Genomic DNA, 21,274 nt, shown 5'->3' with positions numbered 1-21,274 from the left:
GTTTGCTTTTTGTCTATCCATCTCATAATTGCGCTAAATGCTCCCTTCCTCCCCGTTCGCGTTTATTCTACACCCCCTTCTCTAACTCTCTCTGCTTCTCTCACACAGGCTAGTCACAATAAGACATTTCCGAGTTACCGTTTGCCTCTGTTTCAAAACAAATCTACTAAGTGCGACACCATTCAAATGAAAATGAGTTTCACCTTCAGGTCCATTTTCATGCAATTCAAACTCATTTTCATTTTGAGTGGTTTCACACGTATACTCGTTTTGAAACAGAGGCAAACATAACTCGGAAATGGCCGATTGCAGTGGAAACTCCCGTAAGCAGACACCCTTGAGACCTCAAGGAGTCCATTTAGCGGAAGTGTCCACTTATGGGAGGTTTAAAATGTAGTGTTTATATGTGGTTGGCCATGATTAAGGGATGAAGGTGTTCGCCTAAGAGAGGTGTCCCATAGCAGAGAAAAAAAACCTGGACCGGTTGATTCGAATTCACCCTAACGGAAATTTTCCGGAAAAAAGGAAATGCGTTCTGGGGTATTACCTTTTGTCACTTTTACCGGAACGACAGGGATTTCCTGTAACATTTGTTCTCATTGCGAAATAAACACAGCATTACTACAGTACAACAGTATTAACGACAGCCGGAAATACGTCTGCTTTCGGAGGCTATGTCCCTAAAGGCTACCGTGCCCTTTATACTATTGTTCTCGCGACCAATCATGTGACACACCGAGGCGCGAGGTGCTGTTGGACCCCATGCCCAGGTAAACGTGCAAGGTTTCACCCAACCCTCCTGACATTCGGTAAAATTATCAAAAGGTACAGCTCATTCATGTTCTGTTCTGTCCTGTAGCATAATACAGCATTTGCCGGAAAATCATAATCGGAAACAAGCCATCCCGTACTGTCCCGTGCCTTATCCCATATCCCGCGCCCGGGAACCGAGAGTCGCGCGCGCACGCGACTGTTTAGCCTGGTTACCAAGCTACCTGTTTTTGCCGCCATATTTGATTTGTGCAGAGAAGGTTAGAATGTTCTTTTCCATCAAAATGGGCTTTCTTTAGCATGGTTAATAGTGATCTTCGAGTTCCTTTGATTCTCGTGTTCCTCATGTACCGAGGTAAGAAGGTAATTTAGCCGTCAGTCTCTTAAAAATCTTTGTAGCTTCGAACTGTTCTGTAACTCGCGTACTCGAGGGTTTATAATAGTCTTCAACTAGCCTGGGTGCTAGAGGGTTTTTGTCTGATTTTATTGCGGCGAAGTCACTTAAGTGCGATGTCGAAAGAAAAATTGAACCTCTGGCGCCCAGGGCAGCCCTCAACTCCGTTATATATCGATTCAATACTAAAAAGTGTAAAGTTATTGTTTATCAACAAGAATTTGGAAAGATTTACCAGTAGTACTTTGTGTCAATTTTTGAAACAGAGAACTGTATAAAGTTTTTGTTGTATACAATGCATTTAACAAATCGACCACATTTTTTCATGGTCTACACTCTTATAGACCATAGAAATGACGTCAGAAAATGTTCAAAACTCAAGTGTGGTTTCACTGCAAAGTTTTGGACATTTTATGGCGTCATTTCTATGGTCTATAAGAGTTTATATAATAACCTGAATTCTACGCGCATTTTGATTGGTTCTTACTTATGATCTATTAGAGTACAGACACATAGATGACGTCACGCGGTAGTGTGACTCGCGCGGGTGATCAGAGTTCATAGTCCAAATCAGAGTTGTCGGCAAAGTTTTTCAAACTTGCGGGGCCACAACAAGCAAAAGTTCAGCTTAATTACAATCTTCGGGGAAACAATACGCCAAGCATTAAGGGCGAAACAGGCGAAGAAGACAGTGAATTATCGGAAATTGTCCGAAATCTGTACGATTGATCGTGTTGTACAGTTGGACGACGCAACGGAAACAAACGAATTGCGGTTGAACGCTTCGGTTAATGCTTACAGATTGAACAACTTTCCAAATCGGAATGAGGTTAGTTTTTTCATTGACTTTCAATTGACCATTTTTCTGTTTATTCGTGTTAACGAAAGCTTAATAGTGAAATCAAAACAACTTAGCTCATCGGTACGGCGGCATTGCTCACACTGAAGTGTGCTGAAGTCTTGTGTTATTATATAAAACAAATAGATTTCATTTTGCCGTGGGTCTGTTCAGTTATAGATCACAGAAGACGTCAAAATGTGGTATGAACATCAGTGACCCACTCGCCTTCGGCTCGTGGGCCACTTCTTTTGTTCATACCACATTTTGACGTCATCTGTGATCTATAACTGAACAGACGCACGTCAAAATGGAATCTATTTGTTAAGTAGACCATGGAAAAATGTAGTCGATTTGTTTTATACCATAGCAAACTCGAACAAGTATTTATCAAAAGCCATGCCTGATCGCGAAGAAACTTTGCCAGTGGGACGTAAAGATTCTGGTCCGACAAGTTAAAACGACAATGATACAAAAGAAGATGAATAACCATAACAATTTCAATTACCTTTTCCTCTCTTGTTGAGTGTATTCCTATGGCTTGAAGCTAGCAAGATTATTTTTCTTTCTGAAGATCTTGTTAGCGCTCGTTCACTGAGCATCGACAGTCCGCTGCTAGTTCGCTAGCACCGTTCTTCTCACTTAGGCCAAAAATTCAAAAGCCTGATCAGTTTTTTTCTACAGATCACCTAAGTAGAAGTCCAATCCTCAATTCCGAAAACAAATGTGTACTTGATTCAAACAAAACGTGATGAAATTCGCTTTCATTCATGGAGACCAAACTTACACATCTTTAAGCCTGCGCATGTGCGTGGAAGGCGAGATCTGGTCAAATCCGATTTGTACTCCAATCGACTATAACTTTGAACCAATCCGCGTGCGAGAATTATCCTGGTTATGGTATAAAGTACAATGTAAGCGTGGATATCAGTATAATAAAAGGTTCCATGAAAAAAATCCATAAACCGTACAATATCACTTCTGGGGGATTACTAATACTATGATATCACTTCCCTAGTTGGTTGTATAAAGTTGACATTTTATTGAAGAAAGAATATGCAGAAAGAAAAGCTTTATTGTGTTGGTAATTTTTGGTTGGTGCTATAAATGAAAGAAGTTTTAACTATGCATGTGTTAATCTTTACATTTAGAATGGATGGCTTATTTCCTCGTGTAGCAGAAGAGAAAACCTATCCATCCCCCCCTGATCAAAATCTTTTCACTCCTCCACACTCTGGCAGAGATGCAGCCACTGAGATTTCTAGTTCTGAGAGGCGGCAATACAACAAGGCTTTGAAAGCCATGTACGAGATAGTTCGCATGGGTACCAAACGGCTAGAGCAGTCAGTAGCCGAGGATGATGATGTTATTCCTGAGACTCTCACTGAAACATCTGAAACTGAAGGCGAAATTGATGGTTTGTATTCAGTAAAAAGTAATGAACCCATTTAGATGGCTGACATATTGGAAGAAAATGTCCAAGGCTGAAAGATTGTACCAAGAAAAGGAACATTTGGCAGAGAAGTGAAGCTTTGAGGGTAAAAGTGAAATTTTGGGGATCTTTCAGGGGTCTGTCCATTTCATGAGTTCGAGTTCGAGTTAGAATTTCGAGTTAAAATATTGAGTTCAAGTTGCTTGCTGTAAGTTCCACTCCTATTTGCTTGCAGTTAGTTCCACTCCTATTTGCTTGCGGTTAGCTTTCATGGTGATAAGGGCGACACTATGCGTGACCAACTGGGAAAATGTTCCCCATCTCGAACTCAAAATTTCTAACTCGAACTCGAATCTCTCTCGCTCGTCTCTCTCGAACTCATAATTCGATACACTCATCTTTCAGCTAAGGGCATTATCCTCCCATATCAGTACCTGCAAGCCAGAGGTGATACAAGCTGTATAAGCTACTCTGCAAAATCCGAGGGTAGACAAAGTGATGATGATGATAAAAATAAAATTAATAAGTAACTCACTGTCTTTTCAAACATTGCTCAAACATTGCGAAACATGCGTGGTCATTGACCATCGCATAGACTTTGAAAACTCTAGTGTTGTTGACAAAGGCTCTTTTCGTAATAGAAAAACTTTGGAAGCTTGGCACACCTCTGCTACTAAGCATGCTGACAATAACTCTAAGCCAATCCAAGCCAATATTGTATTCTTTTTAAAAATAGCCTCTTACGGTAATTAGCACATTTTTACCTCGCTTTTGTTTTTTATCATTTTCTTTTTATCACACCTTTCTTGTATATATTTTATTCATTTTGTATTCAATTTTTTATCCGTCGAAGGCTGTAGAGCGACAGCCGAAAGCTCATTGTTTTTAATATTTTTAGCCAGTGAACGTTGTTTTTATTTGTCTGTCCTGGCTGCGCTTCAATCTTTAATCACTGTCTTTCCTTTTAAACCAACAGATAATGAAGATCACACTTCTCGTCACATGATGCCTTCAAGTTCTCATTCACGACAAAGAATAACTTCAAAATCATATGAACAAGAGGTGAGTTTTACAGTTACATGTTTAGGCAAGCAGCTTTTTTTTGGCAGGAGATTATCAGGGCTTTTTCCTCGTAAATGATGTGTTCACTGCATGGCCAAATCTTTGGCTGTGTCTATTCAAAAGCGTGGCTTGTGTGCTTTCCTGCATTCATCGTCATACTTAAACAAGTTTTAACTTGGCAATAAAAGGACAATGTAATTAAAAATATCATTATATAATTTTGGGCTGAGATTTTCTAGTAAGTAAATTAGAAGATAAATTCCATTTCACTAAGGTTCCATTTGCCTTAATTGGGCTTGTCATATTGGAATGATTTTAAAATATTTTTATACAATGATTAATTTGTACAACTTCTTTGCATTTTGACCCACCCTGATGGCTTGTCAAACAACTGGACACAACTGGAGGTATAATTTCCATCAATATCATACACTTAATATTATTGTATAATAAGATACATGTATGACTGTGCTGTATATTTATGCTCCACTCACCTCAATTATCATGGTACAATGTAGCTACAGTCAAAGCTCTCTTATCGGACACTCTCGTAAGCAGACAGCTCTACTTACGGCCACCTTGTTTGAAACCCCGTTTTAACTCCCATACAAACTCTGTATTTTTACATTCTCGTAAGCGGACATTCCCGTAAGCGGCCGCGGACACTTTCAGAGATTACGACTTAGACTTTTTCTTTGTTCTTAAGCTTCCGTAAGCGGACACTCCAAAGAAAATCCTATTAACAACCTCTGCATCTTGTGTTTATCAATTAACTTCACATCGCCGTTCGACACAGTGATTTTAAAGTAATTACAGTGCCATATTTCAGTGCTTGTTTTGTCGTCATCCACGTCCGTCCGGTTATTGTTAGCATGGCAAGCTCCCTTAAGCGGCCATTTATCCCCTACAACTCTAGTGGCCGCTTACGAGAACCATTCTCATAAGCGGCCAGCTCCAGTTACGGACACTTTTTTCGTGTCCTGAGGGTGTCCGCTTACGAGAGTTTCGACTGTATTGTATTTACTCAAATAAGCGCCGCCCCCGAATAAGCGCCTCCCTCGAATAAGTGCCGCATTTAAGACCAAAAAGTTAATAAGCGCCGCAGTCCCAATGCGGTGCTTATTCAAAGAATTCTGTTTAACTAACAACAGCACTACAAAGCAACTCATATATAATAAACAAACTTGGACATTTTTTTCCATCAAAAGCGATGTTTTGCAGTTCAAAGTGATTGTTTTACTGCTAGCTCTTATTCGAGTAAATACAATATACATAAAGGTGGAGCAAATTTTTGTAAAAGTAAATTGTATACAAAGTACCAGATAATAGATCCATACCCACCCCATGAAAGGTCATTGAAAATTCGAGGGGGAGGGGAATCTCAAAAGCCAAAATAATATTCTAAAAGAAAGTATGAAGCTAAAATGGGATCTCCAGAGGGGTGTGGGAGAGGGGGTTAAAACCAAAACACCTTTCATGGTGAGGGTATGGGTATTTTCTGAAATGTTCAACACATTTCAATAGGGAGACCCATGTAAATTCTGTTAAGGGCTCGAGACTAACTATTTTGCTAACTAGCCAAGTGGCTAGTTCAGCTTTGATTTTACTAGCCAAAACTTATTTTCTACTAGCCACAATTTTTAAGCATAGTTCTTCTTTTAGGGGGGGGGGGGGGGGTGAAAAAAGTGCGATAATGTTTAAACCTTGAGCCGTAAGATGTTCCTTAAATCTTCATGTTTTTTTTCTTATAAAATTGGGCTTTGTTCTTCACTATAAAAATTGTACATGTACATGAATTTTTTTCAACTAGATTGTTGAAAGCTTCACATTCTATAATGTCAACAGTTTACTTGTTAGTTATATTCTCTGAGAGGCGATTTTAATAAATGTGGTTTCTTGCCACTAATGCCTGATTTTTTTCACTAGCCATTTTGGCTAGTGAAAGGCCAAAACCTACTAGCCAGTTGGCTACCGTTAGTCTCGAGCCCTGTCTGTTGCAGCAAAAATATTGATGACTGTATAAATTATGTTTTTAAGGTGCAGCATCACTTAGAAGCCGATAATGTGAAAAGAGTTCACAGAGAATTGAACAAAATAAGTATCATGCTGCAGGTTAGTAGTAACAAGTACTGGTACATGTGTACTTTTAAAAGCATGATTTTGTATTATGGCCAGATCAAACCAGAAGGAAAGTCAACATAAGTTGACAAGATAAAATTGTTGTTGTTGTTGACAAAATAAAATGGTTATGGTGCCGGTTGTTGTTACAAGAGTTCAATCCCTCACATAGGTGTACGGGCACCTTCGGACCTGGGGGGGCGGAGACCTTATTGCCCGAAAAAAAAATGGCATGGATTCAAAGCCGAATAAACAGGCATATGAAATGGACAGCAAAATGTGTGTTGAAATAGTTGTGTACAAACCTTGCCTGCTTGTTTCTTAAAGTTAATCTTGTGGTGTTGCCGGAAGGTGTCAATGCACTGCATCCTTTTTCTTTGGAAATATTTTTTTTATTCTCTTTAGTTTAGCAAAAATAAAAGTATTTTTGGGGGGCAATTTACATTGTTTTCCCCCACTTGCAAGTTATATAAAAACGTGTGAAACATTCACGGATGAATTGGTTGAAACATTTTGTTGAAAGTTTTGAGCTGGCCCTTGTAATCGTATTGCAGCTTTGTTTCAAGGTCTTAAACTGGTTCGACTGCGGGCAAACGTTCAACCTACAGAAAGGCTAGAACTGAGTCAGACTCGGGGGTCAGGAAGAATTTGCGAGAAAAATCGAATATTATTATTTTTTAATAGTAATTTGCGAGAGGAAGCGAAAGCAGATAAATGACAAATTTGGACTTTCGAACCACAAAGTTTGGTATATTTCCAATACTTTGTCTGTTAACATGCATAATTTGTTTTAATTGTAATGTTGAGATTTTTCTGCTTATCTTTTATTTTTTCTCTGGCTTGTTGCTCGAATTCTTAGCATTTTCCCGAGAAATTTTGGCACTGGGGAGGCTGCAGCCCCCCTCGCCCCCCTGCCTTGTACGCCTATGATCCCTCACTCTTAATTGACAAGCATCCTGTCCCTGTCAGATGGGAGCCCTCTCCCTCAAGGCTCTTGTCGAACTCATAGAGTACATTAATGTGTTCTTCAACTCTTGTTGATTTTCATCTTGTGTAATCAGGTAATTACATGTACATGTAATCCTTAGAATACTAACAGAGTTGTGTCAGATATTTATTCATATATCTAAGGAGCTATGTTCTTAATTACTGAGAATGTTAGTTTTGCTTACCGGTAAATTGGTCTTTTATTTCTTTGTATAAAAGTTTTATCGTAAATGGTTTGAACCTGGGAGTATGAGTTGTTTTTATAGTGTGATTGTCTGGGTGACAGTAGTTCTGTGAAGAACTGTTGTTGGTGACTGATGTTTTGACAACCTGAGCAGAAGTCAGATGACTTCCACTTAGGTTGTCGAAATGTCAGTCACCAACAACAGTTCTTTGCAGAACTACTGTCACAGGCCAGACAATCACACTATACGAACTATAAGTTTTACTAGGCAAGCATTTGGATGGAACACCATTTTGTGATTTTTTTTTTTAGAAAGAAAGTGAAGCTCTCCATATGCGTGAAGTTCAGCTACGTGAGAGGGAGAGGGCTTTACGAGATGCAGAGAAACTCAGCCATACAACAGACATCATCATAGACAAGGTGGTAACACAAGAAGTAGAGAATCGCTGCCAAGCTGTTGTTGAGGTGAAATCCCTTGACTGTGCTTTAAAAGTATCAAATATTTGACTATTATATGCCTATGCCTATGTTTGCTCTCAGTATTTTGTGCCTTGATTCTTTTCAGAGCATACATACATGTATGCTATCAATAAAACACCTCAGTCTATGAACTGACACTGATTTTTGGCCAGCCCAGGGAGCAATAATCCAAGTAAAGCCTATCACTGTTCATTTCCTGTTCCACCAAGTATTCCTCCAGGTCACTATTCCCTAAGTCTTGTGCCTCATGGATTTATCTGCAAGCCTTGTCTTATTTAGTGTGTTCCTTGCTTTTCACCCCTTTACCAGCATATCTGTTGGCACTTGATAAGCTCCCTTCTGCAGCTGGTCTTTGTTCCTCTCTCTACTCTGTGTCCCACCAGCGTACTACATTTTATTTTTCGGAGACAATCTTTCATTCTTAGAACAACCCTCCAAGTTTATTTCCTTGCTTATTTATTTATTTATTTATTTATTTATTTATTTATTTGGCCACTAATTGCTCAAGTTTGGTCGCCAGTGAAAAATTTTAGTTGCTAAATTAAGCTCATGCTTTCTGTCCTTCTTCTCAATTTTAGTCACCAGGCTGGCGACTTCGGTTCCAATTTAGTCGCCAGCTCCAAAATTTTTGACACCATGGCAACTAAAATGGTCTTAACTTGGAGGGTTGTTAGAACGGTGATATTATTGCCTTTGAAAAATTGTTTCATTTTGTTGAATCTGATTTGGTGTTTCACAGTGAAATATGATCCTTTAATCCGACTAATAATAAATTTCTATCATGATCATTTAATATATTTAATTGCCTCAAATAAGTGCCCATTCCCAGTCAAAGACTGTCCTTCTTGATTATAAAACACTAGTGCCCTTCATGACCATTACTTCTAAATCCACTGGTAGGGGAAGGAGCTCTGCATGACGAGTGGTGACAGTCATTCCAACTTCTTTATTATTTTAACAACCTCTAGGAATATGAACACAAAATTACAGAACTCGAAGAAATCATCCACAAGAAAACGAAAGAGCTCAGAAGGATGAGAGAATCATTTGATACAATAAAAGCTGCAAATGATTCACTGAAGAAACAGGTAACTAATATAATATTCTTGATCTCTATCTTACCAGAGTGGTTAATTTATTACTTATTGCTTATTGGAGTGGAAGACCAATACAGCAGCATCTTGATTTCTTGAACCTCTGGATAAATGAAAATTGCTTCAAAGAAGCTGAGGCTGATAACACTTACCTTGACCTCGATTATTCCGGATATCACAAAAACCGAAACTAATAATTGTTTTATTATACATTGCCTTTTTTGGTAAAGAAAATAATTCCAAACGATTTCAACCTGTTTCAACACTTGTGCTAATTCCTACTTGTCGTCCTGCTTTTTCCTAAAAGTATTTTGTGGAATAGTTCCTTCCCAATTTTTGTCAATTATTTTGTGTTTTCCGAGACTTTATGGTTCAATAATTTTTCAACTTAGGTCTTGAAAATTATTGCTCGGTTGAAAAGGCCACTCAACGAACTATGAATTTCCTTCGTCGCCAGATGCCTGCCCATTGCGTTGGAAATCATGCATTGCACGCGCAACCTACAGATTAGTAAATAATCTGCTAGCAGATTATTCACTAATCTGTAGGTTGCGCAGATTTCCAGAATTAGCGGTAGGCTCTAAGCCAATAAGAAGACAGCTAACGACTACAATGTATAATAATACAGAGAAGTACTGTCCAAGGGAAAAAAACTGGTTCGAGAAATTGGGAGTTTTGAGAAACCAAGGGTTCAAGCAATCAGGATTCTCCTGTATTCTGTATTCAAGAAAAGAACCAAACTCTATTGATTTTGTTTTAATTCTTCTCTCACGATCATAGATCAGTGACCTAGAGCAGCAAAACAGAAAGCTGGAGACGCAAGCTCTGAGTGTACAACACAGACTTGCTAATCTACAGGTTGGTAACAGTCAGGCCCTAGCATGGAAATGATTTTTTTTATAAGAGAAATAACATGACAAAAGTTGGGAGCCCGTTGTTCTCTAGCCTGCGAATACAGCCGCCTCTCGTTGTTCTCGCAACTACGTTTCGCATGTAGTAACAGGAGCGATGAGAGGCAGCTGTATTCGCAGGCTAGAGAACAACGGAAGATGTGAGAATACCTTGAATTGAGGTAATTCAAAGCATGCTAGAACGTTTTTGTTTTTAATTCATACCAACCAGAGAAAGAATGAGTTTTTGCAGAGGGGTTCCAAGCCAGAAGATAAACAGATTGAAATGCAAAGAAACAACAAGCTCACTTCACATGGCAAAGAAGGTGATTGCATGCATTCAGCTTGTGTTAACAAATGTTTGGTGATTGAAATTACCCACCTGCCCTTTTTACATGGTCCTCTTTTAAAACTGCATCCTTCCTTTTGAATTCCCCCATCTCCCATCCCCAAGTCAATATCACTTTATAATTGTGCCACTTTGCATTAAATTTTGCACGTATTCACACCTGGAGTCCAAAGGCAAAATGTCTTACAGGCCCACAATAATTTATTAGTAGTAGATAAAATATGAGCGGGAGATCTGTATGGGCGTTTACAATGGCGAGCCGATAGGCGAGCCATTGTAAACGCCCATACAGATCGGACGCGAACATTTTATTCTACTTGTGAAATGAAAACAATAAATTGAATGCGAAGTATTGTTATGCAAATCAGTAGACATCTGTATCAAAAGTTAATGAATACTAATTAGCTGAGCAGGAGTTTGTATCAAAAGTTAATGCTATTGTTTGATTTGTATTGGGGTTTACAGTTGTGTACATGTGGTCTGAATAGTGTGCTGGGATTGGTTTGCACCCTCATGAATAATTAATGAATTTTACAATCACTTATACTCTTCAGTCTGTTACAGGGTTGCTACAGTAAAAAGTCAGGGAAAAACAAAAAATTTTCATGGTCAGGGAAAAGTCAGGGAAAATTTTAGTTCTTGTCAAAGTCAGTGAAAAGTCAGGGAATTTTGGCTGAAACAAGAAAACCAAAGGGATTTGTTGGTGAATTTAAATGCCATGCGTTCAAAATCCCATGAAAAACGTAAAGAGATCGAAAATGAAGAGAAGACTATCAATGGTCAGCAAAAGAAGCTAAAGCAAATGCAAAAAAACGTTGGGCTTATTTGTTAATTCACCTAATTCAAGGCCAGTGAGAATTGCTTTAAGGTCAGTGAAAAGTCAGGGAACTGATTTGGGTTCTAAATAGAGTGGCAACCCTGGTATAAGTTGTTTCTTTGTCTTTACTTTACAAACACCCTTTAACTCCATTATAATTTATTATGTTATTTCGCTTTATTCAGAAGTGGCGACCAAGTCTGTCTCCTTTTCTCAAAACAAGGTACACTTAAACTGTTTAAAGTCCAGGGCCCGGTTGTTCAAAGCACGATAAGCTAATCCAGGATTAGCGCGAAATTTAATTTCAATTTTATTACAATTTGTTGAGGTTTTCTGTTAATATTTCTGCCCCCAGTTTTGACGTGGACCAATCTCAAACTTAACAAAACATTAGCTATGGAAAACGCTTAAAACAAGAGAAATTAAAGTATTGATCATCTTTTAATCCTGGGTTAGCGTTAATCGTCTTTTGAACAACCCGGCTCAGGTCGGTACATCTTAGGAAGGTCCCCCTGACTGTTTAGTAGTCACGGCTTTGTTGTTATGTGTGTCTTTCATCTTCATGGTGAAGTCTGTGTTCAAGCCTAGTGGCCCATCAGGCTGGAGCTTATCCCAATTTTTGTAGCATGAAGCGATTAGGAGTAGTTATACTCCTCCCTGGATGGGGTGCTAGTCCTCACAAGGTTACCCCCAGCATTAAATTTGCCAGTACCCATTTATACACCTGGGGGGAGAGAGGCACTATGAGGGTAAAGTGTTTTGCCCAAGTACACAACACAGTGACCCCGGCCAAGCCTCTAACCCAGACTGCTCAATCCGGAGTCCCGCACACCTGACATTAAGCCACTGCACCCCCAAATTTTGTCTTTTTTCATACATTAAAGGTTTTTTTTCTTCCACCAAAACCAACACTTCTACCTTATTGTTACTTATTTTCGCGGGAACATAATTTCCCGAAAATGAAACTTAATTTTTGCACTTTGGCCAAAAATAAGTTCAAAACAAAGTACAATAAAGAACAGTAAAAATAAATTTTGCGGGTCTTTAAATTCGCGATGCTTTGAAAATGGCGAAAATCGCGAAAATAAGTAACAATAAGGTAGATTCAATTTTGATTTGTGGTACAGGGACTCTAAGTATTCAAGTTCAAAGATGAGTAGGTTACCCTGTTTAATGAATTTCTATTTATTTTGTCAGGTGAATTTTTCCGCCATGTTTGAAGTGTTAGCTGTGTTGCTGGAGTGGACATCCGAAGCTCATCTTCAAAAGATGCCAACGTTTCAGGATTCACCACAAGGAAGGCTTCAAGAACAGCAGTTAGACTTCCCTTCCGCTCTAGTGCACGAAAAATGTTTGAAAGTAAGTGGAGTTGTATGTATAAGGGATAATCCACCAAGTGGGGGTCTTGCAAATTGATGTTAATAATCACAGACAGTATGTCAATCAATCAATCAATCAATCAATCAATCAATCAATCAATCAATCAATCAATCAATCAATCAATCAATTCATTGATTGGTTATTTACCTACGTGAAGTCTTGCTCGTCAGACCACAATTAATCCCATAATGGCTTGCAAGTGATCCGACAGAAGCACAAGGAATTACATGGAATTTTCGCACGAAAAAGTGAACAAAATTAAAAGTATCAACAATGCATTTAAACATTGGCTTTAATTTTACAGATCTAAATGTAGCAAGAGTACTGTCGAAAAACGAGTGTCGGATGGTTTAACAACAACAAACAAGGGTTTTTTCAACAGTTGCTTAATATACTTGTTTGTTTAGCTGAGAAAAAAAAAGGGAGAGCCGGAATAGAAACGAACCTGGATCAAAATCTCAGTAAAACATTGTATAACGTCATTTATCCGAGAAATTATTTATCAAGGACTTTTATTTACATTTATCTTAGACAGGATTCAGAATTTTGGGTCGACGTAGTAGAAAAGAGATGAACTATTCATAAAACTCTTCATAAAATTAACACAACTTATTAAATTACCGCATGAAATAGTTGTAAAACACCTTGATTGAACCACAAACGCATGTAGAATGATGCTGGTTTCGTAATCATCACATTTTTTTTCTGTTATGCAGATTTTACCGGGCATGTCTGACATATTAGGTAGTCTACCAAGCGTTAATCCTCGGGTTCAACAGCCGTGCTTACAGTTTACTTACTGGAGTGTCGTGTTTATGGAACAAACCGTGCATGGATCACAGGTACTTGGAAATAGCAGCTCCTACACGTACGTAAAATGCGTGTACTACACGCAATTTCACGCGTGCTTTCCGCGCGAGTGAATTTTACCCGCGCGTCATCGTGCGCGTGAAGCTCGATTAGATTTTACACTTCCTGTCTTTCTTTTACTTGTTATTGACTCGTGTCTGAATTTTGTCGCAGTGAAAAATTAGTTTGCGACAAAAAACTACTCTCTTTGTCCCTGTTTTTTCCTCTTTACACACTTATTTTGATTTGACTCCAATCTGCTTCATAATCTGGTTGACCTACACTTCACGTCGTTACGGCGTCCGTTTAAAATTGTTCCTTTTTTTTTGTTTTTACACAGAGAACGGCTCTGGCGTCCACGTTACGTCATATTGGTGAAGAACTCTACAAACCTCAGGTGATATGCCTTTTTTATGTCCTGATATTATCCCTCGGACGTACAAGGGGGGGGGGAGGGGGGTGGATGCCACCCCCCCATAAGGTTTTTTCCAAATTGCGAAAAGAGGATTTACTCTACAGTGCTGAAACTTTCAGTATCTGTTCATTCATCCTTTGCGGAAATTTTGATTTGTCAATCATGTGTCCATGATATTTGATGTTGCCATGGCAACGTCATAAATACAAGCAGGTCTTGCTAAAAATCGTCATTTTTAACATTTATCTTTATTTTTTCCAGTTTTTGGAAACAGAAGTGCAAGACTTGTTTATTTTTACATTCCATAAGCATTCTGGCTTGATTTTGGATCAATTTTCGTTATTTTTTGACTTTCTAAGAAAATGTTAAAATCCAAGATGGCGGATCCAAGATGGCGGCTCTAATGACGTCACATGACGTCGTCATATGACGTCACAGCCAATTAAAATGATGTCATCTTGTAGAGTTTGCTAAGGGCTTTCTTCTCAGTGCAAAATAATTTCGCTACGCCTTAATATAACGAAAACTCCGGGGAGGGGTTCCATCCCCCACCCCCTTGTACGATGGTGGGGGTATGAGTTTGCTTGAACGTCCGAGGGTTATATTCAAATGCAGATTTTACCAGATTCAGGTTTCCTCTTTGCTGGTCGTGCATTTCTTTTAACGCTAGAGAAGAAAAAAGTTTTAAATCGCTGTTAAGGCATGCTTCTCGATGTTTTATCGAACGGTAAGCAGTACGTGGGGTTTCAGTATTGAATACTTGCTTTTGTTAGTAAACGTAACGGTGATCTGTATGTCTGACACACAAGTTGGAGCTATGCTAAGCCGAATCATGCAACAGGCAAACAATTCTGAAGCTTATGCGGGCGATATCGTATTTTAGCGAAAAGGCATCAAAATAAAAAACGCCCCTAAGAACCTGAAAGGCGAATGAAGCATAAAAGATCTGCCTCATCTCCAGTCGCTCGCGCAGTTGAACGAAAAGAGAGAGAGGGGACACAATGAAAAATGTCGCCGTTCCATCAGCCTTTGCTCGCACTACGTGCCTTTCTCGGCGCTTCTCGATTTTTGAATTGGCGCTCATTTTATTTTTCGGGTTTGTGGGTACGGATTCTGTTTACTTCAAAGATTTTCGAGCAAATATCGGTGCCCGTCTAAATCAGTATATTCAAAGGAGTATAAAAGGCTGGCTTGTGATAAACAAATATATGAGTGCTAATAGAAAACTGTGTTTTTTAGGTAACAAAAGTGTCAGAGGAAGGGATGACTCCGAAAAGCGAGAAGCAGAAGCTTGATATTTATTTCCACAGCCCTAATGTTGCCGTCAGAATTCTCTCGTCACTTATCATACTCAAAACTCTCTCCAGAGGTAAGGTCTGCGAATCTTATAACTTGATTTTTGACTTATGCAATAGTAAATAACTTAAAAAATACTTGAATTTGGTAAAATCGGTCTTGTTGCTAAAGCGTTCTACATTATGGAGTTCAGTGCTTTAAACACAACACACAATAACATCTTGCTTTGCGTTTCTCTGTCGGTTTTTTTGCATCCATCGACTCATCGGTCGTGCTTGTAAATAGGCAACTGGTCTGCCTTCTGGTAGTTGGAATTTGTAAGCTTGATACGTTTATTTAAAATATTTGTTTCGTTACTGTTTGAGTGGCATACCTAAGAACTAGTTTGGTGCAGCTAGATACACTGACCACTGTAAACAACATTTACATTTTCCATTTACAAGGGTGTGTCTTTTTTGCCATGTGAGGATGTTCTAAACATTACGTGTAACATTCAGCTTAACGCTTATGTGACTAAACGAGTTAAATAATTCAGATAATTTATACCATAGTAAAAACAAGAGATTATCAATTGGTAATAAAGAAAAAAATCCCTCAATTTTTAGTCTCTAAGTGGTGTGTGAAACGCTTCTTGGTTTTCCTTTCCTTCAGTTGATTACCTGGCTCATGTATTTGATGTTTTAAAAACCGACTTGAAAGATGATGTGGTGAGTAGGCCGTGATGCGAGAAATATAAACAGTAATGTAGACTAACAAATAAAACAAAAACTAAAGGGCGTAATGGACCAAGCAAAAGAGGTTGTGACCATAAAAAAGGGAAAACATGCAAGCATCTCGCAGGGTAAATAACTTTTGTATCAAATTCAAGCCCTCATTGCGGGCCAATCAGGTAAAATATTCACCCCTTTAAGAAGATTAAGGTACAAATATTATTTTTCCTTAAAAGTCTTTAAAATTTTGCGGTCCATCAAGACCACGTTCTTCATCAGACGCACTCTCGTCCCTGTTTTACGAGTTTCTTTCCTCATCTGCTAACTACTTACTAGTGTTATTATGTTTGACCATTTGTTTTGTTACTAATGTACCATCTCTTCATATTTCTTTTAATCAGGGCAAGCAAATTTTTCTGACCTACGAGGGAGTAAACGTTGTGTTGTCTTACATGAAAGTTGTTCAAAAGGTGCGTATTTACGTAGAAGAATTCAGTACTTTGTTACGATTTAAGAGTTTTTGCCTGAAATCTTATATAGCTGCATTTAGCACACATTATTTTTTTCTCATCCTGTATCTTATAACCGTACAAACTATTATGTGGTGTATAAATAAAGAATTGGATGTATCCAGAAGTAAGTGGGGGAGTCAAATTTTATAGTTGCCCATTTAAGACGATTAAGGGTATCAAGCACGCGTGAGCAGTCTCTTTTCGTCAAAAGAGACGATCATTTTTCTACAGCGCGACAGAAATCCAACGAAAGGGTCGAGCAGCGAAGTGCGAACGTTGGAATCAGTTCTCGTTATTGCCCTTGATTTTAAATTTCAGCTTGTCCGTGGGATTTTGGAAAAGAATGCGACGGCCTATAGTCCACACGAGGCGTGGACTTTTCACGACACTGTCATTTTGTGCAAGAGTGAATTGCGCGATTAAATCAAGCAATCAGTTTTAAAGCGCATGTTTTTCTCCTCGTCAGGCTCTCCTCGGTAGTGCTGTCGATGTGATGCTTTTGATGTCTGTTGATTCACGTAAGTTGGTTTGAGCCTGCGAGACATATCAGCGGGTTTTATGCCTGCAGCACACGCGTATTTGCACCTCTTAAATTTGTATTGACTTATAAATAGAGTGATCTTTTTCTTTTTTTTTCCCAGCATTCACCGCGGCGTTTTTGGACAGCTGTTCAAACGAGCTCTGGTTTAGGACGGCCGTGAATTTGCTGCAGCACAAGGGACTGGATCCTAAAATCCTTGAGAAGCTGAGCATTGTTCTTCAGCGACTTTCGAAAATGAAGTAAGTGAAATACATTTCAGAGTACAGTTGTAAGTTAAGTAATTGGCTGATGATTTGCTATGCTGTTGATGGCAGAGTCCGTGTTGGTATGTATGTTAGTCATTCTCGTCCCCATAGCCCTTTTGTTTCTCTTAGCACGCGGGGCCTTGGCACGAGAAACGAAAGGCTCTGGAGACACAGGATTTCCAGTCCTAGATTCTAGGACTTCTGGCCTTTAAGTATGCAGTCATGAAATTTCAAAATAATGTATGAGAGAGTTGTTGCGTTTTTGCCTTCTGTTTAAGAATTCTTTGTTCCAAACAGCCAATCAAAAAAATTCGAGTAATTAAAAAATCCTATGTCCCCAGAGCCCTTCGTTTCTCGTGCCAAGGCTCCGCCGGCTAAGAGAAGCTATCAGGGCCATGGGAACGAGAATGGTATGTTACTATAAAAGTCGTCTCGGTAGAACAACTACCTTCCTTGGGCAGAGTACCATATCGGTTTCAGTAGCATGCCGGGTTTGCGAGTATTTCTACTCTGGGACTCCCCCCTGGGTGGGTGCTAGTCCATCACAGGGCTACCCCCCCTCCCCAGCATTAAATTCGACGATACCCATTTTCACTATGTGGAGAGACGCACTATGAGAGTAAAGTGTTTTCCCCAAGAATACAACACAGTGACCCCAGCCAGGGCTCTAACCCGGACCGCTCGATTCAGAGTCAAGCGCACAAACCCTTAGGCCACCGCGTCTCTCACTGATTTGTAAACTTATTCACCAACTGACTTACGTTATCATTATGCAGGTCCAATCGCCGATACTTTGAAGCTTTCCAGATATCTGCCATCATACAAGAAATGTTACGGACGTGTGATCCACAAAACGCCTTTCTGGCTCTAAACCTGCGCTCCGTCATCTTCAACCTTGGCAAAGGAAAAGAATGAATCGAAAAAAGCTGCAATGCTATTGGACAAACATGCTAGTATCCTCCAATCAGGATAAGAGTGCTCGTGGGAGCCAATAAGAAGCTTCATTTTTGGCGGGAATAACGAGCAATACGCGTAGTACGCTCACAAGGCGTTGGTCGAGAAAATTGAGCCCGCGTGTTGTTTTCCTTTCTGGTTAAACAAGAATGCGCGAAAACAGATGCCAGTGTTACAGTTGAAAGAAAAATCTCTGTAAGGGAAAGAATCGATGTTTTGGAATGCTGGTAGAAACATTGTAATGTTTTAGAAACGAAACAGAAGGATTAGAAAACAGTTTATTTTTATTTGAACATTCTATTTGGATATTTTAGCGGATATATTAGAAATCTAAGATGTTTAAAAGTAAAGTTCTATTTATAATAAAAGGACAACGAGGATATTTCTCATGTTAAACATTCCCTTTTTCTTTAGCGCCTGTTTTTGACAACGACATCGGAAAAAGGAATTTTCAATTTCTTGGCGAACATGTTTCGTTTTATACGTAAAGGATCATCGTTGATAGAGCGGTTTTCACTTGAGTGTCGAAAGTAATTCGCGTTTGCATTGGTTTTGCATAACTACGCTCAATCATTGGTTTAAAACTCTCGCGCCACTTTCTCAGCCAATCAGAAGAAAACCAAAACCAATCGTGACTCGCTTGCGCACGCGATTCGTGCCGGCTTCATGTATTTCCTTCGAGTTTTGATTGGTTTACTGGATTGTCTGTGTTCTTTGTGATTGGCAAGAGTGATTACTTTTTGTAAGTAACGTTAGTAAATAACGTTAGTATTGTAGCGGTTGTAGGTAAAATTGTAAGTAATGTCAGTATTGCAATAATAATAAAAAATAATAATAATAATAAAAGAGTGATTACTTTCGTTTTGGTTTTACGACACTCAATTGAAAACTGCTCTAAGATAAATTTTAGGTCTAAAACGGGTTTTTACCAGAATCAAACTGCACATGCCTTTTATTTAAGCGCGCGCTCAGGTGTTCAGGTGGTGAAGCCATGTGCAGCGTGCGATGAAACAAGACAAAATTGCTAATTTTTCTGTTCTTGTTTTAAACAAGCGGTTCTAAGTTTGTTTACGTGATTCAAGTGCTGAAACTGTTCGAACACATGTGCCATACCAGTGCAATGTTCTACCAACTGAGCTATCAAGCCGACTGGTAGCTGGTCACTCTGAGTTCATAATATACCAGTAGAAGATGAAAAACTAGAGGTGGATATATAAAATATCATACAATTTGAACTTCGGGTGAAAGTGTTTATACGTGAAAGATCATGCGGCGCTAATGCCCCGGGGGGGGGGGGGGTACTTGGGTAAATTTTTGTTGGGTATGTGCCGCTGGCCTCTCAGAACCCCTACCCCATTATAGTCTTATTCTATTAGTCAGGTGCCCAGGAGTCCAAAATGTGACACCCACGGGCATTTTTGTCTGATTTTTGGCAACATAGCCATTTGTACTAAATCGAGTACGCTGATTTCGAAAATCAATGTTGCCAAGCTTAATTCTTGCGTTAAGATGATGTTTTGATGCATTTAATTATGACGTCATGGTCCAAATAAGGAATTTTCTTTCCTTTAGCTATTTTAAGCATAATTCATCCAGAAGTTCGCTCAAAACATTATTAGTATACTGTAAAATGATTTTAAGAATTTTCTGATAGTTTTTATACCGTTTCTATGAATATCAAGCCGTCTTGTGGGAATTGACCACGCCCTCTCATAAAAAATCACTTTATCACGGGTATAGTGTTAACATTTTGTTTAAAAATGAATGTGATTCTTGTACAGTCGAAGCTCTCGTAAGCGGACACCCTCGGGACGCGAAAAAAGTGTCCGTAACTGGAGCTGGCCGCTTACGAGAGTGGTTCTCGTACGCGGCCACTAGAGGTGTACGGGATAGATGGCCGCTTACGGGAGCTTGCCCAGCTAACAAAAACCGGACGGACGTGGACAACGACAAAACAAACACTGAAATATGGTACGGTAATTACTGTAAAATCATTGTGACGAACGGCGATGTGAAGTTGATTGATAAAAACAAGTTACAAAGGTTGTTAAAAGGACTTTCTTTGGGATGTCCGCTTACGGGAGCTTAAAAACAAGGGAAAAGTCTAAGTCGTTATCTCAGAAAGTGTCCGCGGCCGCTTACGGGAATGTCCGCTTACGAGAATGTAAAAATACAGAGTTTGTATGGGAGCGTAAAACGGGATTTCAAACAAGGCGGCCGTAAGTAGAGCTGTCCGCTTACGAGAGTGTCCGTTAAGAGAGCTTCGACTGTATTAATAAAAAGTAGTAATTGAAATGCTCCACAAACATCAGCGATGTTTGACATACACCATAACGACTGCTTTTATCCACAAAGAGAGTGGCAAGGAGAGACAGAAGCAAGATAATGAAGCTGAGAATTCTGTACATTCCACACAACAAAATCCGGGTTGTTCTTGTCACGGACAAATGAGACATTGCAAAAAATTGTCAAGAAAGATCTCGTGACTCTAGAAATAAAACAAGATCTTTCGATTGGACAGACTCAGCTTGAACGATTCGTGGAATGGAGGCTACTATCTTCAGACAGAGAGGAAGAACGGGAACGGGAAGAAGGGATGGAAGACAAACTTTCGTGACCCTGTTCGCAAGAATAATCCACCTCTATTTGCCAGCCTTTATGAAGTTAAAAGTGCTGCAACTAGCCGCAAAAAGAGAAAGACTTTAAATTTGCATGGAAACCAGAGTATTCTATGTTGTCTAGTCACGGTGTATGAAGGCAGGCGCGAGATAAACATGCAAGCCATATTGTAGCATCTGAGGTATAATGCCGGTGCCACTGTTTCTCGCAGAAATGAACCCCACAAGTGTGAAACAAGTCAATTTTAGAAGACGTTCTCAGAAGAAAAGGTCAAGTGCCTAGAGTCAGTTTGTTCTTCGATGGCTTCGCCCTGGTGGCAGCATACTAATTATGGTGG

The 21,274-nt window shown here is 39.3% G+C and overlaps 1 protein-coding gene across 1 annotated transcript; it reads left to right on the top strand.

Annotated features, from left to right (window-relative positions):
• The first annotated feature begins 996 nt into the window (after positions 1-996).
• LOC144653849 (coiled-coil domain-containing protein 138-like) lies at positions 997-18,700 on the top strand. The gene is made up of 18 exons (XM_078513956.1): positions 997-1,126; positions 3,155-3,420; positions 4,412-4,497; positions 6,535-6,609; positions 8,099-8,251; positions 9,235-9,354; positions 10,141-10,218; positions 10,483-10,576; positions 11,602-11,639; positions 12,614-12,775; positions 13,513-13,638; positions 13,986-14,042; positions 15,300-15,429; positions 16,008-16,063; positions 16,468-16,536; positions 17,045-17,096; positions 17,220-17,358; positions 18,141-18,700. The coding sequence occupies exons 2-18, from the start codon at positions 3,156-3,158 to the stop codon at positions 18,277-18,279; spliced, it is 1,839 nt and encodes a 612-aa protein (XP_078370082.1). The 5' UTR covers positions 997-1,126; position 3,155; the 3' UTR covers positions 18,280-18,700.
• Positions 18,701-21,274: the final 2,574 nt, after the last annotated feature.

The sequence above is a fragment of the Oculina patagonica genome, chromosome 5 (genome assembly GCF_052425735.1).
Source record: "Oculina patagonica isolate OP01 chromosome 5, crgOcupat, whole genome shotgun sequence".
Lineage (NCBI taxonomy): Eukaryota > Metazoa > Cnidaria > Anthozoa > Scleractinia > Oculinidae > Oculina > Oculina patagonica.
Note: the sequence above shows the minus strand (reverse complement) of the source record. Positions and strands in the feature narration are given on the sequence as shown.

Coding starts and splice junctions, on each gene's coding strand:
- LOC144653849 (XM_078513956.1), top strand. CDS start 3,156: ATGGATGGCTTATTTCCTCGTGTAGCAGAAGAGAAAACCTATCCATCC. Junction 9,355..10,140: donor ATGATTCACTGAAGAAACAG/GTAACTAATATA, acceptor TCACGATCATAG/ATCAGTGACCTAGAGCAGCA. Junction 16,064..16,467: donor CCGACTTGAAAGATGATGTG/GTGAGTAGGCCG, acceptor TCTTTTAATCAG/GGCAAGCAAATTTTTCTGAC.